The 13,419-nt window shown below is 42.4% G+C and overlaps 1 protein-coding gene across 7 annotated transcripts in view; it reads right to left on the reverse strand.

Annotated features, from left to right (window-relative positions):
* Positions 1 to 6,750: 6,750 nt before the first annotated feature.
* Positions 6,751 to 13,419, reverse strand: part of MRPS27 (mitochondrial ribosomal protein S27) — a 117,392-nt gene continuing 110,723 nt past the window's right edge. For all 7 annotated transcript variants that reach the window (XM_056539814.1, XM_056539782.1, XM_056539790.1 and 4 more), the window contains 2 exons: positions 10,735 to 10,887; positions 6,751 to 7,198 (listed from right to left, as the gene is read on the reverse strand). In XM_056539814.1, coding sequence (XP_056395789.1) covers positions 6,959 to 7,198; positions 10,735 to 10,887 — 393 coding nt within the window. In that variant the 3' untranslated portion in view covers positions 6,751 to 6,958. The remainder of the gene's footprint in view (positions 7,199 to 10,734; positions 10,888 to 13,419) is intronic.

The raw sequence follows: 13,419 nt of genomic DNA on the forward strand, positions 1-13,419 counted from the left end.
CATTTTTTTGCGCCGTGATCTGAAGTTTTTAACGGTACCATTTTTGCATTCATAGGACTTATTGATAGCTTTTTATTCATTTTTAAATGATATAAAAAGTGACCAAAAATGCACTATTTTGGACATTGGAATTTTTTTGCGCGCACGCCATTGACCGAGCGGTTTAACTAACGATATATTTTTATAATTCGGACATTTCCGCACGCGGTGATACCATATATGTTTATTTTTATTTACAGTGTGTTTTTTTTTATGGGAAAAGGGGGGTGATTCAAACTTTTAATAGGGGAGGGGTTAAATGATCTTTATTCACTTTTTTTTTGCAGTGTTATAGCTCCCATAGGGACCTATAACACTGCACACACTGATCTTTATCATTGATCACTGGTTTCTCATAGGAAACCAGTGATCGATGATTCTGCCGCTTGACTGCTCATGCCTGGATCTCAGGCACTGAGCAGTCATTAGGCGATCGGACAGCGAGGAGGCAGGTAGCGGCCCACCCGCTGTCCTGTAAGCTGTTCGGGATGCCGCGATTTCGCCGTGGCTATGCCGAACAGCCCACTGAGCTAACCGGCAGTTTTTACTTTCACTTTTAGCCGCGTGGCTCAGCTCTGAGCGCGCGGCTAAAGGGTTAATAGCGCGCGGCGCTGCGCGCTGTTAGCGGCGGGTACCGGCTTCACTATGGCGCCGGGCCCGCCGTGATATGATGCGGGGTTACTGTGTAACCCCGTGTTATATCACGGGAGCAGGACCAAGGACGTACCTGTACGTCCTTGGTCCTTAAGGGGTTAAGGATTAGGATTTTTTAATAGAAGTAATTTACAAATCTGTTTAACTTTCAGGCACCAGTTGATTTGAAAACATTTGTTTTCTACCTGTTTCCGTCGGAGTTTCCCTTAAAGGGGTACTCCCTTTTTTTTTATCATCAACTGGAGCCAGAAAGTTAAACAGATTTGTAAATCACTTCCATAAAAAAATCTTAATCCTTCCAGCACTTTTTAGGGGCTGTATACTAAAGAGAAATCCAAAAAAGAAATGCATTTCCTCTGATGTCATGACCACAGTGCTCTCTGCTGACCTCTGCTGTCCATTTTAGGAACTATCAGAGCAGGAGAAAAGCCCCATAGCAAACATATGCTGCTCTGGACAGTTCCTAAAATGGACAGCAGAGGTCAGCAGAGAGCACTGTGGTCATGACATCAGAGGAAATGCATTTCTTTTTTGGATTTCTCTTTAGTATACAGCCCCTACAAAGTACTGGAAGGATTAAGATTTAAATAGAAGTGATTTACAAATCTCTTTTACTTTCTGGCACCAGTTGATTTAAAAAAAAAAAAAAAAGTTTTCCACGGGAGTACCCCTTTAACCCCTTAACGACGCAGGACGTATATTTACGTCCTGCGCCGGCTCCCGCGATATGAAGCGGGATCGCGCCGCGATCCCGCATCATATCGCATCGGTCCCGGCGCTAATCAACGGCCGGGACCCGCGGCTAATACCACACATCGCCGATCGCGGCGATGTGCGGTATTAACCCTTTAGAAGCGGCGGTCAAAGCTGACCGCCGCTTCTAAAGTGAAAGTGAAAGTGACCCGGCTGCTCAGTCGGGCTGTTCGGGACCGCCGCGGTGAAATCGCGGCGTCCCGAACAGCTGATCGGACACCGGGAGGGCTCTTACCTGCCTCCCCGGTGTCCGATCGACGAATGACTGCTCCGTGCCTGAGATCCAGGCAGGAGCAGTCAAGCGCCGATAATGCTGATCACAGGCGTGTTAATACACGCCAGTGATCAGCATAGGAGATCAGTGTGTGCAGTGTTATAGGTCCCTATGGGACCTATAACACTGCAAAAAAAATGTAAAAAAAAAGTGTTAATAAAGGTCATTTAACCCCTTCCCTAATAAAAGTTTGAATCACCCCCCTTTTCCCATAAAAAAAATAAAACAGTGTAAAAAAAATAAAAAATAAACATATGTGGTATTGCCGCGTGCGTAAATGTCCGAACTATAAAAATATATCATTAATTAAGCCGTTCGGTCAATGGCGTACGCGCAAAAAAATTCCAAAGTCCAAAAAAGCGTATTTTGGTCACTTTTTATATCATTAAAAAATGAATAAAAAGTGATCAAAAAGTCCGATCAAAACAAAAATCATACCAATAAAAACTTCAGATCACGGCGCAAAAAAATGAGTCCTCATACCATCCCATACGTGGAAAAATAAAAAAGTTATAGGGGTCAGAAGATGACATTTTTAAACGTATAAATTTTCCTGTATGTAGTTATGATTTTTTCCAGAAGTGCGACAAAATCAAACCTATATAAGTAGGGTATCATTTTAACCGTATGGACCTACAGAATAATGATAAGGTGTAATTTTTACCGAAATATGCACTGCGTAGAAACGGAAGCCCCCAAAAGTTACAAAATGGCGTTTTTTTTTCGATTTTGTCGCACAATGATTTTTTTTTCCGTTTCGCCATGCATTTTTGGGTAAAATGACTAATGTCACTGCAAAGTAGAATTGGCGACGCAAAAAATAAGCCATAATATGGATTTTTAGGTGGAAAATTGAAAGGGTTATGATTTTTAAAAGGTAAGGAGGAAAAAACGAAAGTGCAAAAACGGAAAAACCCTGAGTCCTTAAGGGGTTAAGGGCTTTTCCCTTTTCAACCATACATTAACATGACAAATCCACATTGGTTGAGAATTATTCCTCTCCACCTGTTCCTAAATGTACATCAGGACCCTAAAGCTTCATCTTGTCATCTCTGGAACATCTCATTTCTATTACAGCTCTGACAGACAGTATAGAGCAGGGGTCCTCAAACTGCGGCCCGCGGAGCGCATTTAACTGGCCCGCCATTTAACTGGCGTTTTTGACTCGGAACACAAAGATGCCTCTGTTAAGTCCCTGCGGCCCACATTTACTTTAAAAACGCAGGGACTGCCGGGAACAGGCGCACACAGCGACGTCACTGACGTCCCATGCGTGCGCCCATGGCAACCGAGTGGAGGAGCAGTGAAGCAGAGAAGAAGCAAGGATGCGCGCTGGAGGTAAGTGTTTACCAGCTGCGCGTCCCTTCAGTGTTCTGACCTCCGATCCTCCGGTCCTGCTATGGCCGGAGCGGTGGTCGGAACACTGAAATGGGGCAGTACACAGACATACAGCCTCCAGCCATACTGTATCGCTGGAGGCTGTATGCCTGTGGGGGAACATACTGCCAACGTAATTTGGGGAGCTATACTGCCAACGTAATTTGGGGGACTATATTGCACCTAATGTGGGGGACTATACTGCCAGCCTAATGTGGGGGACTATATTGCACCTAATGTGGGGGACTATATTGCACCTAATGTGGGGGGACTATACTGCCAGCCTAATGTGGGGGACTATATTGCACCTAATGTGGGGGGAACTATACTGCCAGCCTAATGTGGGGGACTATATTGCACCTTACGTGGGGGACTATATTGCACCTAATGTGGGGGAACATACTGCCAACGTAATGTGGGGGACTATATTGCACCTTATTTCGGGAGAACATACTGCCAACGTAATGTGGGGGACTATATTGCAACTAATGTGGGGGAACATACTGCCAGCCTAATGTGGGGGGACTATATTGCACCTAATGTGGGGGAACATACTGCCAGCCTAATCTGGGGGACTATATTGCACCTAATGTGGGGGAACTATACTGCCAGCCTAATGTGGAGGACTATATTGCACCTAATGTGGGGGAACTATACTGCCAGCCTAATGTGGGGGACCATATTGCACCTAATGTGGGGAAACATACTGCCAGCCTAATGGGGGGGGGACTATACTGCACCTAATGTGGGAGGACTATACTGCACCTAATGTGGGGGAACTATACTGCACCTAATGTGGGGGGAACTATACTGCACCTAATGTGGGGGGAACTATACTGCACCTAATGTGGGGGGAACTATACTGCACCTAATGTGGGGGGAACTATACTGCACCTAATGTGGGGGGGAACTATGCTGCACCTAATGTGGGGGGGAACTATGCTGCACCTAATGTGGGGGGGAACTATGCTGCACCTAATGTGGGGGGGAACTATGCTGCACCTAATGTGGGGGGGAACTATGCTGCACCTAATGTGGGGGGGAACTATACTGCACCTAATGTGGGGGGGGGGAACTATACTGCACCTAATGTGGGGGGGAACTACCCAGTTCCCATTGAAATACTGGTAAGTTTGTTGATTTAACATTACTTGTTCTTCATTTTAAATATTGTATTTATTCCCATTTTGTTTCTTCACTTCAAAATAAGATATATGCAGTGTGCATAGGAATTTGTTCATTGCCTTTTTTTTTTTTTACTCCGGCCCTCCAACAGTCTGAGGGACCGTGAACTGGCCCCCTGTTTAAAAAGTTTGAGGACCCCTGGTATAGAGACTCAATTTATAATTTTAAAAAGGTCTTTCTAATAAACTCAAAGTTCACAAAATATAAACATATTTAAAGGGGTACTCCGGTGTAAAAGTTATTTTTTATTTATTTATTTTTTAAATCAACTGGTGCCAGAAAGTTAAACAGATTTGTAAATTACTTCTTTTAAAAAATCCTTCCAGTATTTATTAGCTGCTGAATACTACAGAGGAAATTCTTTTCTTTTTGGAACACAGTGCTCTCTGCTGACATCACAAGCACAGTGCTCTCTGCTGACATCTCTGTCCATTTTAGGAACTGTCCAGAGCAGCATATATTTGCTATGGGGATTTTCTCCTACTCTGGACAGTTCTTAAAATGGACAGAGATGTCAGCAGAGAGCACTGTGCTCATGATTCAGCAGAAAGCTCTGTGTTCTAAAAAGAAAATAATTTCCTCTGTAGTATTCAGCAGCTAATAAGTAATGGAAGGATTAAGATTTTTTAATAGAAGTAATTTACCAATCTGTTTAACTTTCTGGCACCAGTTGATTTAAAAAAAATTTAAAGTTTTCCGCCAGAGTACTCCTTTAACATAAAATTATACAAATAAAAAATAAGTCTAATTTTACATGTAGAGATGATATGAAAGTGAAGCTCTGTCTTCCATAAGAACTGGTGCATAGTTAATATATAAATACATTTTCTGCTTAGTACAGTATACAAAACATCTGATGCTGTCAGTTGGAAGCCAAGCCCTGTTTCCAAATCTTGCACCAAATCTTTTATGCCCTAGCAGGAACGAGATGTGGAAACAGGGCTCGGCTTACAGCAGACTGTCAATCAAGCAGGTTCAGGGATGAGAGGGGAGACGAGGAGGCATTCCAGCCCACAGCACTTCAGGGGCTTAGAAATGCCCGTTTCATATTTGGTGCCAGAAAGTAAAAGCATTTTTCTATGTTATGGAAGCGCAGACACATAAAGGTACCAGGCGTCCTCTAGCCCAAACAGCTATCTCACAGTGTCAGCAGTTTGGAATGTAAATAGTAGTGGATTAATTCCCCTTAAGGGAATGGTCCCAAGTTGCAGTTACTGCATGTGGATAAAACCAAAACCTGTAAAAAACGCCAAGGTCTGTGTGATTATGCCTGTAGAAGTGCAAATTTACTGGTAAGATTGTGCAGCTATTTGGTATTGAATGTGGGCAGGCTTTCATCCACATTGGGTAGCTACAGGGACCATGCCCTTACAGTCAGGACTCAATGACAAAAATAAATAAAATAATGCTTCAGATACAAATATGTAAATGATCACAAGACATTGGGTCTTGACACATGAGGGGGTGGCTTATTTTCAAGCCTAAATCCAGGAGCAATGCATTCTCTGGTTTATGTACTATTGGGGAACAGGCCACGAAATAGATGAGGAGTACAACTAATGATAAATTACACAGTGGGAAAACCAGTCAATAGCTTTATCAACACACACAAATGAGCAAATGATACATTTTACTAACCCCCAATGTTTTTAGAAGAAGGATGATCACTTTAAGGATAGATTGCTTACACACAATAAAAAATCTAAGTGTGTTTTTATTATAAGTATGCCATTTCGTGTGTACTAGCATTTAACAAAAAAAGATAATAAAAACTGTTTATATAACAAGAAAGAAACTGAGTTTGAAACATTTTATGTACTTTTATTCTTCTATGAATGAAAATTCAAAAGTATTTAACAGGAACCTATACATCCTATCACAGTTTTTTACCATATTGGCATTCTACGCTGCATTTGGAAAAAAAAGAAGGTATCAGACACTCACTTCTTTCAAATTTTGTCACTGGATCATTTGTGCGGCCCATTGAGACAATCAGTTGTCAGTCACACACTATTACAGAGGAATATGTGCGACTAACAGGTTATGGGTTTTTTAGCGTGTAAAAACAACCCGATTAGCTGACAAATTAGTTTTTTTTCTCATTTGTTGTTTGATCTTTGGCTCTAGTACACAAGGCGATGTTGGTCTGTACAGCCAAATATTGCCCTATGTCATTAGGAGAAATTTGGGCGCTGCTCATCACTTGCCCGATACCATCCCTACAGTGAAGCCTGGTGGTGGCAGCAACTGGAGGCTGTAATCTCTGCCAAAGGTGCTTCAACTAAGTACTAAGTAATTTTCTGTAAATTAGCAAAGATTTTGAACATTCTGGTTTTACTTTGTCATTATGGATCACTGAGTGCAGACAAATGGAGGGGAAACTTTTATATATTTATATATATATATATATTTTTTTTTATAACGAGGCCACAACATAAAATGTGAAAAAACAAAAAGGGTCTGAAGACTTCCCGAATGCATTGTTTATTGCATAGAAATACAGAATTCCAAAGAAAAACTATTCTCTTTGACTTTACACCACCTGGCAAGTTCTATTGTTTTAAAGTCTCTACAAACCTAGAGGATGATGAAGAAATTACTGCTAGACCAAAAGGAAAAGAGCACATGTCAGCTTCCAAGGACGGTCTAAACAATGTACATTAGGCCTGGAATGTATTATGCAGTGGCCCTGGATGCAATTAGGGCCTCATACTGCAACCTTGCCTTCTCTCTTAACTCCTGCTCTCTCTTGGTGAGTGCAGACCGTTCTTCTTCCCATTCCTTGAGAGAAGCCTCATAGTTTTCAATGTCCAGCTTTTCAGTTTCCAGCAACTTCTGTTGTACTAAACTAGTTGTCAGGCTCACAAGGTTAGTAGGGTCGATTTTCCCAAGAGAATAAAGTTTTGTGCTCAAGTCCTAAGGAGGTGACAAAAAAGAAAGAAGCTGAAATTAAAAATAACTTTTTTGCATGACAGGCAATAGCAAATGACTGGAACGTACGTTTCTTTGTGGGAAGCCTGCATGCTCATTCTTTGTTTATTGTGAATTTTTTAAAAATGAAATAAAATGTGTTTAATAAGAAAATGATTACAATTAAATAAGCCTCAACATGCATATAACTCCCTTGGAAATTGAGCTGTCGTTCTCTAGATATAAGGGACCAAGACGACCAGAGCAAGGAAGACACAGAGGTCATGGGATCTAAACATCAAGTTTGTTTGTTCCCCTTCAATACAAAACAAACTTAAAGGGATACTCTGCCCATAGACATCTTATCCCCTATCTTAAGGATAGGGGATAAGATGTCTGATCGCGGGGGTCCCGCCGCTGGGGACCCCCGCTATCTTACCTGCGGCACCCCAGACATCCAGTGCACGGAGCGAACTTCGCTCCCTGCCGGATGACTTGCAATGCGGGGGGGAAGGCTCGTGACGTCACGGCCATGCCCCCTCAATACAAGTCTATGGGAGGGGGTGTGAAAGCTGTCACGCCCCCTCCCATAGACTTGCATTGAGGTGGCATGTCGTCACGAGCAGGGCGTGGCCATGACGTCACGAGCCTCCTGCACTGCACCTGATGATCTAAATGAACACCGAGTGCAGCAGGGAGATCGCGGGGGTCCCCACGATCAGACATTTTATCCCCTTTCCTTTGGATAGGGGATAAGATGTCTAGGAGCGGAGTACCACTTTAGGTGTTATCTAGCTTCCTGTTAAATTGGTCCAAGTGTATGTATGTGTCCGATATAAGGTATCTGGATTGTGAACCCTACTAGATACAGGGACTGATGTGAACGGAGACAATCTCTATACAATTCTATGGAATATGTTAGAACATAACAAGGAATAGAATATAGTTCTGTGCACTTTATAAACAATAGATAATAAAATATTTTCTTAGACAACTTCACATTATTACCGTATATACTCGAGTATAAGCCGAGTTTTTCAGCATAAATTTTTGTTGCTGAAAACGCCCCCCTCGGCTTATACTCGGGTGAACTCTCCGCCTGTCAATCCCTTCTCAGTGGTCTTCAACCTGCGGACCTCCAGATGTTGCAAAACTACAACTCCCAGCATGCCCGGACAGCTGTACGGGCATGCTGGGAGTTGTAGTTTTGAAAGATCTGGAGGTCTGCAGGTTGAAGACCACTGCGGCCTTCATCATCATCCAGACCCCCCTTTCATTTTCTACTTACCTCCCCTCGGTGGGAAGGAAGGATGAGCTGGTCCGGGTCATCTATGCTGCAGGGGCCGTCCGGTGGGGAAGGTTAGTCCTTCCGGGCTGTCCCTTTTCACCGGGAGGCACTCTTCTCCGCTCCGGGCCGACCCCGGCCTAGTGACGTTGCCTGCGCATCAACCTCCCTTTGCGTTGTCGTCAAGGCAATGTCACTAGTCCGGGGCAGGCCCAGAGCGTGGAGAAGAGGGCCTCCCGGTGAAAAGGGACAGCCCGGAACGACTAACCCTCCCCACCGGGCGGTCCCTGCATGATGACGGAGGTGACGGGGGTGTGGATGACGACGGGGGTGTGGATGACGACGGGGGTGTGGATGACGACGGGGGTGTGGATGATGTATTTCCCACCCTAGGCTTATAGTAGAGTCAATAACTTTTCCTGTATTTTTGGGGTGAAATTAGGGGCCTCGGCTTATATTCGGGTTGGCTTATACTCGAGTATATACGGTAAAAGCACTGAAACATACACTGTGAGAACAAACTAGAATAAAATAGTTTAGCCTGTTTCCATCTTATTGTCTAATATTAAAGGGGAATTTGCTGTTCAATCAGGGACACAATTTCCCCACATTCTAGGGATCGGCAGGGGTCCCAGAGCTTGGACCCTCTTTGATCGTCTAGTTATCCTCTATCCATTCTGAAAAGAGAAGAATCCATTGTGAAATTTTAAGAAAATCATTGCCATAGGAACAGCTCTAGAAATCTATTTCTGTTCACTCTTATTGTTTACAATATATAGCCACGCCATTAAACATTTATAAAACTATTACTGCATTAGGCTAATAGGAGGGAAGCTACTTCCAAACTAACTAAGAGTTAATATACTAAGACTTGTCAAGCATTGCCTTATACCTGCAGCCTTCAGACGCAGTCTTTAAATGGCCTCTTGTTCAAGTGCTGCTACCGTAAAAAGCTCTTTGTGACAGTGGAACGAATCTGAAGCTTCTTTATTTGCTAATCTTCACTCCGCAGATTTTAGGGAGTCATTGCAATTACTTGGTTAAATGTGCTTGACCTGCACTCTATCTACTGTATGAATACATTGGCTGGTTTCAAGCTAACAGCGCTCTCCTGGGTTTACTCACACATATACTGGAAGGGAATGACTATGTCTGCTATTACTTTTTGTTACACAGCAAGAATGCGCTTTGTAACAAAACAATAAACTAAAATATTCCTGGTCATTCAACTGCTCTTCTTAATATGTATCTAAACTTTCCACAAATTTTTGACATGTAAGTTGGAATTGGTGAGGGTCTGGGGGCTGAGACGCTGCCTGATCACTAGAATGAAGAGGCAGAGGCACAGTAGTGCTCAACCATCCTCTTTGCTCGGCTTGCCTTTAAATCTGAAAACCATGTCCCCGACTTTGCGGAGAGCCAAGCACAAATGAAAGGGCACAATATTTGCACCACGGAAAGATAGGGTTGTCACTGGCCACTGGTGTTACAAACAGTGCTGTTGCTCACCCTCCTTTTAGCTGACAACATCCCATTTGATCCCGGTGGCCTTTTTTAGTTGCCATCAGCAGGGTAACAGTTAATTCTGCCTGATTCTCTACTTCTGGCACCAGTCAGAGATCTAAGAATTCAAGTAGTTACGGCAAACATCAGGCTGACCGGTTTAAATAAAGCCCAAAACTCTACAACATTCTCCAGTGCTGGTTCCTAATATGTACTTCTACGATTACCGATAATAATAGTAATATAAGATGTTTATGTCAGGGCTGCTTCTGAGAACATTCTTACTTACTTGAAAAGACTAATGCCAACAAACATGGATTGTTAACATTTGGGATACAAACCAGGAGTTCCTCTATAATGATATAATCAAGGTTTATTGAGCTATCGTGAGGCCTTCATGTAACATCTCTTTTTATGTACTATGTGTTTGGTGATTTGTGTTAACACGAGACCGCTTTCAGGGATGAGTAATGGGTCTACAATGACACTCTACTTTAGCTAATGGGTTTCTGCTTCTTAGAAAGACAGTGGGGGCTGGGAGAATTGCGGAAGAAAAAGGCAAAAGGAAATTCAGTACATGTGACCTTCAGTATTGGATCCCCCTTGTGTAATTTCCTACCAAACAGAATTTACATATCATTTTGATGTGTTTTGTTCGATTGCAGGCGCAGTGAAGCGTGAAGCAGAGAATGTCAGCATGACCAAAACTATATATTTAAATATTAAAGATACTTTATATGCAATTTCCACTCACCTGAAATCTAGAAAGATATTCTGGTAGTAAATCTTCCTGTGTCTTCTCCGAGGCTCCATATGGTTCCGACTTCTCTTCTGAACCTTCAGTTTCTTCAGTTTTTTCTGACTGACTTGAAATAGCAGACTCTAATGCAGATTTTAGAATTTCAATCTGGGAAAAATATGAATAAACAAAGCTATCATTGCCATGAAAATGTCTTCAATCTTAAAGGATTTTTAGGATAAAACTTTGCAGTTTGCAAGAGATGAATTTATAACATGGAGAGGTGAAGGACTCCTAGGACTGCTTAGGATACACCCTATCAGACATTAGGCAGGCAACAACATTAACTAGATTTTACCATATATAAGAAGGGGCAACATGTTATATAAGGCAAAATCTGATGATAAAGTTGCATCCACATGTGGAATGTAGAAATTGATCTATGGTGCAGATTTTAAATCCAGACAATATTAGTTTTGGAGTTGGAAATTCTGCAGTTTTATTGCAGATTTATTTCCGCAATGATCACAAAAACCACAACAAAATCTACATCACTGAATATCTTAGTGTAAAAATGCTGCATATATTTCCTTGCAGGTAATAAGTCTATAAAGGCTGTTTAGTGCGACTGGACAGAGATCACTGCAAGTTGGGGAGTGAAGCACTTAATGGGCATCTGTCATTAGTATCAATCGCACTAACCAATTGGTATTCATACTGATGAAAATGATACCGGATGCATGGTGACGTCAGTCTTCAATTTTCATAGGAACCGCTTCCTCCCCCTGTGCTGAGGCTCCTATGCTGCAGAATGGAGCTCCACTCTGCAGATTAACTCTCCTCCTTTGTGAATTCACAAGAAGAGAGATATCACTTCATACCACTTGTGCATGTGGAGGAGAGGGGTTATGCTGCAGAGTGGAGCTTTATTCTGCAGCATAGGAGCCTCAGCACAGGGAGAGGAAGTGCTTCACATTGAAGACGGATGTCACTGTATACAGGGGGCTTATGAACACCCCCATGCACCAAGCTTCTGATTAGCATATGAAGGCAAAAAAAAAAAATTGCCGGAACTGAACCAAAGATGTGGGATTGGCAAGTATCCTTTTACTATCAGTTTATTTATCAGTATCATCTGCACTACAATATGCCTATAACAATAGGTCAGTGCTGTTGATACGGGTTACAGATTCCCTTTAAAAGGAGTTATCAGTTATCAATAAAAAAACAGAATTTCTTTCAAAGACTGCTCCCTGTCTGTCTCCAGGTTGGGTGTGGTTCTGCAGCTCAGTTTCATTAAAGTAAATGGAGCCAAGTAATACCACACCCAAAGTGGAGACAGACAGGGAGCGGTCTTTGAAAGAAAATAGGTCTGTTTTCGATTTCTGGATAACCCCTTTAAGCACATGCTTCTCGTGGCTCATGCTAATGATTGGTGGGGTCTTAACAACCAGTGCCCGACTGATCAAAGCTTTTGACATGTCTTTGTGACGTTCCAAAAGTTGGAGGTAAATGACACTTTAAGGCAGTCAACAGCTTTACTTTAGTAATTAATTATTTTCTCTGCATAAACACCTACAGGGAAATTTACTGTACATTGTTTTACAGGGGGAAAAGTGAACATATTAGTATATTCACAGTGTGTAGAACATTGAATAGTCTCATCTGCTGAAACACACAATGGAATATTTACTGGAATTCTGGAGTTTTTTCAACAACACAAAAATGAACAATCTTTAAGATGGAAGAATAATAAAACCTACTAAACCTACTAAAGTACTAGAACATTCCGCAGTTTGGTCACAGGTAGTGTGCACAACATGCACACTATACTGGCATACACTATATTATGGTCACACTTAGACAGCTCTCAGCCAAATGACAAGCTGCATACTGCTTGTAGGCTTAGCAGACAAAGAATTTAATTGGGAAATCCTGGCAGCCACAGAACATTATTTGGCTATGAACGTGAAAGTGGTGGGGTAGGATTGCTGCACCTTGGCATCGGCTCTGCTTTCGTTCTCTCTCTCATTATCGGAATAATCTGACATGAATATAATTAAACAAAAACCAGCATGATCCCAGAAGCATGCCAGTCCTGCCCAGTTATGGGAAGAAAAAGGAACCTCCCGCAGACAGATCATCCTGTGAGGCTCGTGGTAACCGGGAAGTTACAACAATCAAAGCTTTGCCAAAGCAATAGGGATGGTAAAGGTTCTGTCTCTGCAAGGTGACCCAAATATATGCAGGCCAAGAATTAACAAAACCTACATAATATGTAGTATTCACTAATGTTCAGGCACACAGCCAATCATACAGTTCAGTTTTCCTCAACCAGTGTGCATACAGCTGTTGCAAAACTACAACCCCCGGCATGCCCGAAAAACCAAAGACTAGTTTTTCTGAAGGCCAAAAGGTGGTCCCGGCCATGCTGGGAGTTGTAGTTTTGCGACAGCTGGAGGAACAATGGTTGAGAAACACCAATACAGACAGTGAGATCTATGGAGAAGTAGGGAAAATAAATCTTGTTCTGTACCTGCTGCTCTCTGGGTCCTGGGGTGGCCTGTACAGGCTATATGTCAACCCCTCACTATTTACCTTGTCAACATGGTATGACATGCGCACTGTCAGAAATTATTACCCTGTTAGAGACTGGGTTCTATGTACATTTCAGGGCTATGTTGGAGATATATACTCTCA

This window comes from Hyla sarda, chromosome 1 (assembly GCF_029499605.1).
Source record: "Hyla sarda isolate aHylSar1 chromosome 1, aHylSar1.hap1, whole genome shotgun sequence".
NCBI classification, from domain to species: domain Eukaryota; kingdom Metazoa; phylum Chordata; class Amphibia; order Anura; family Hylidae; genus Hyla; species Hyla sarda.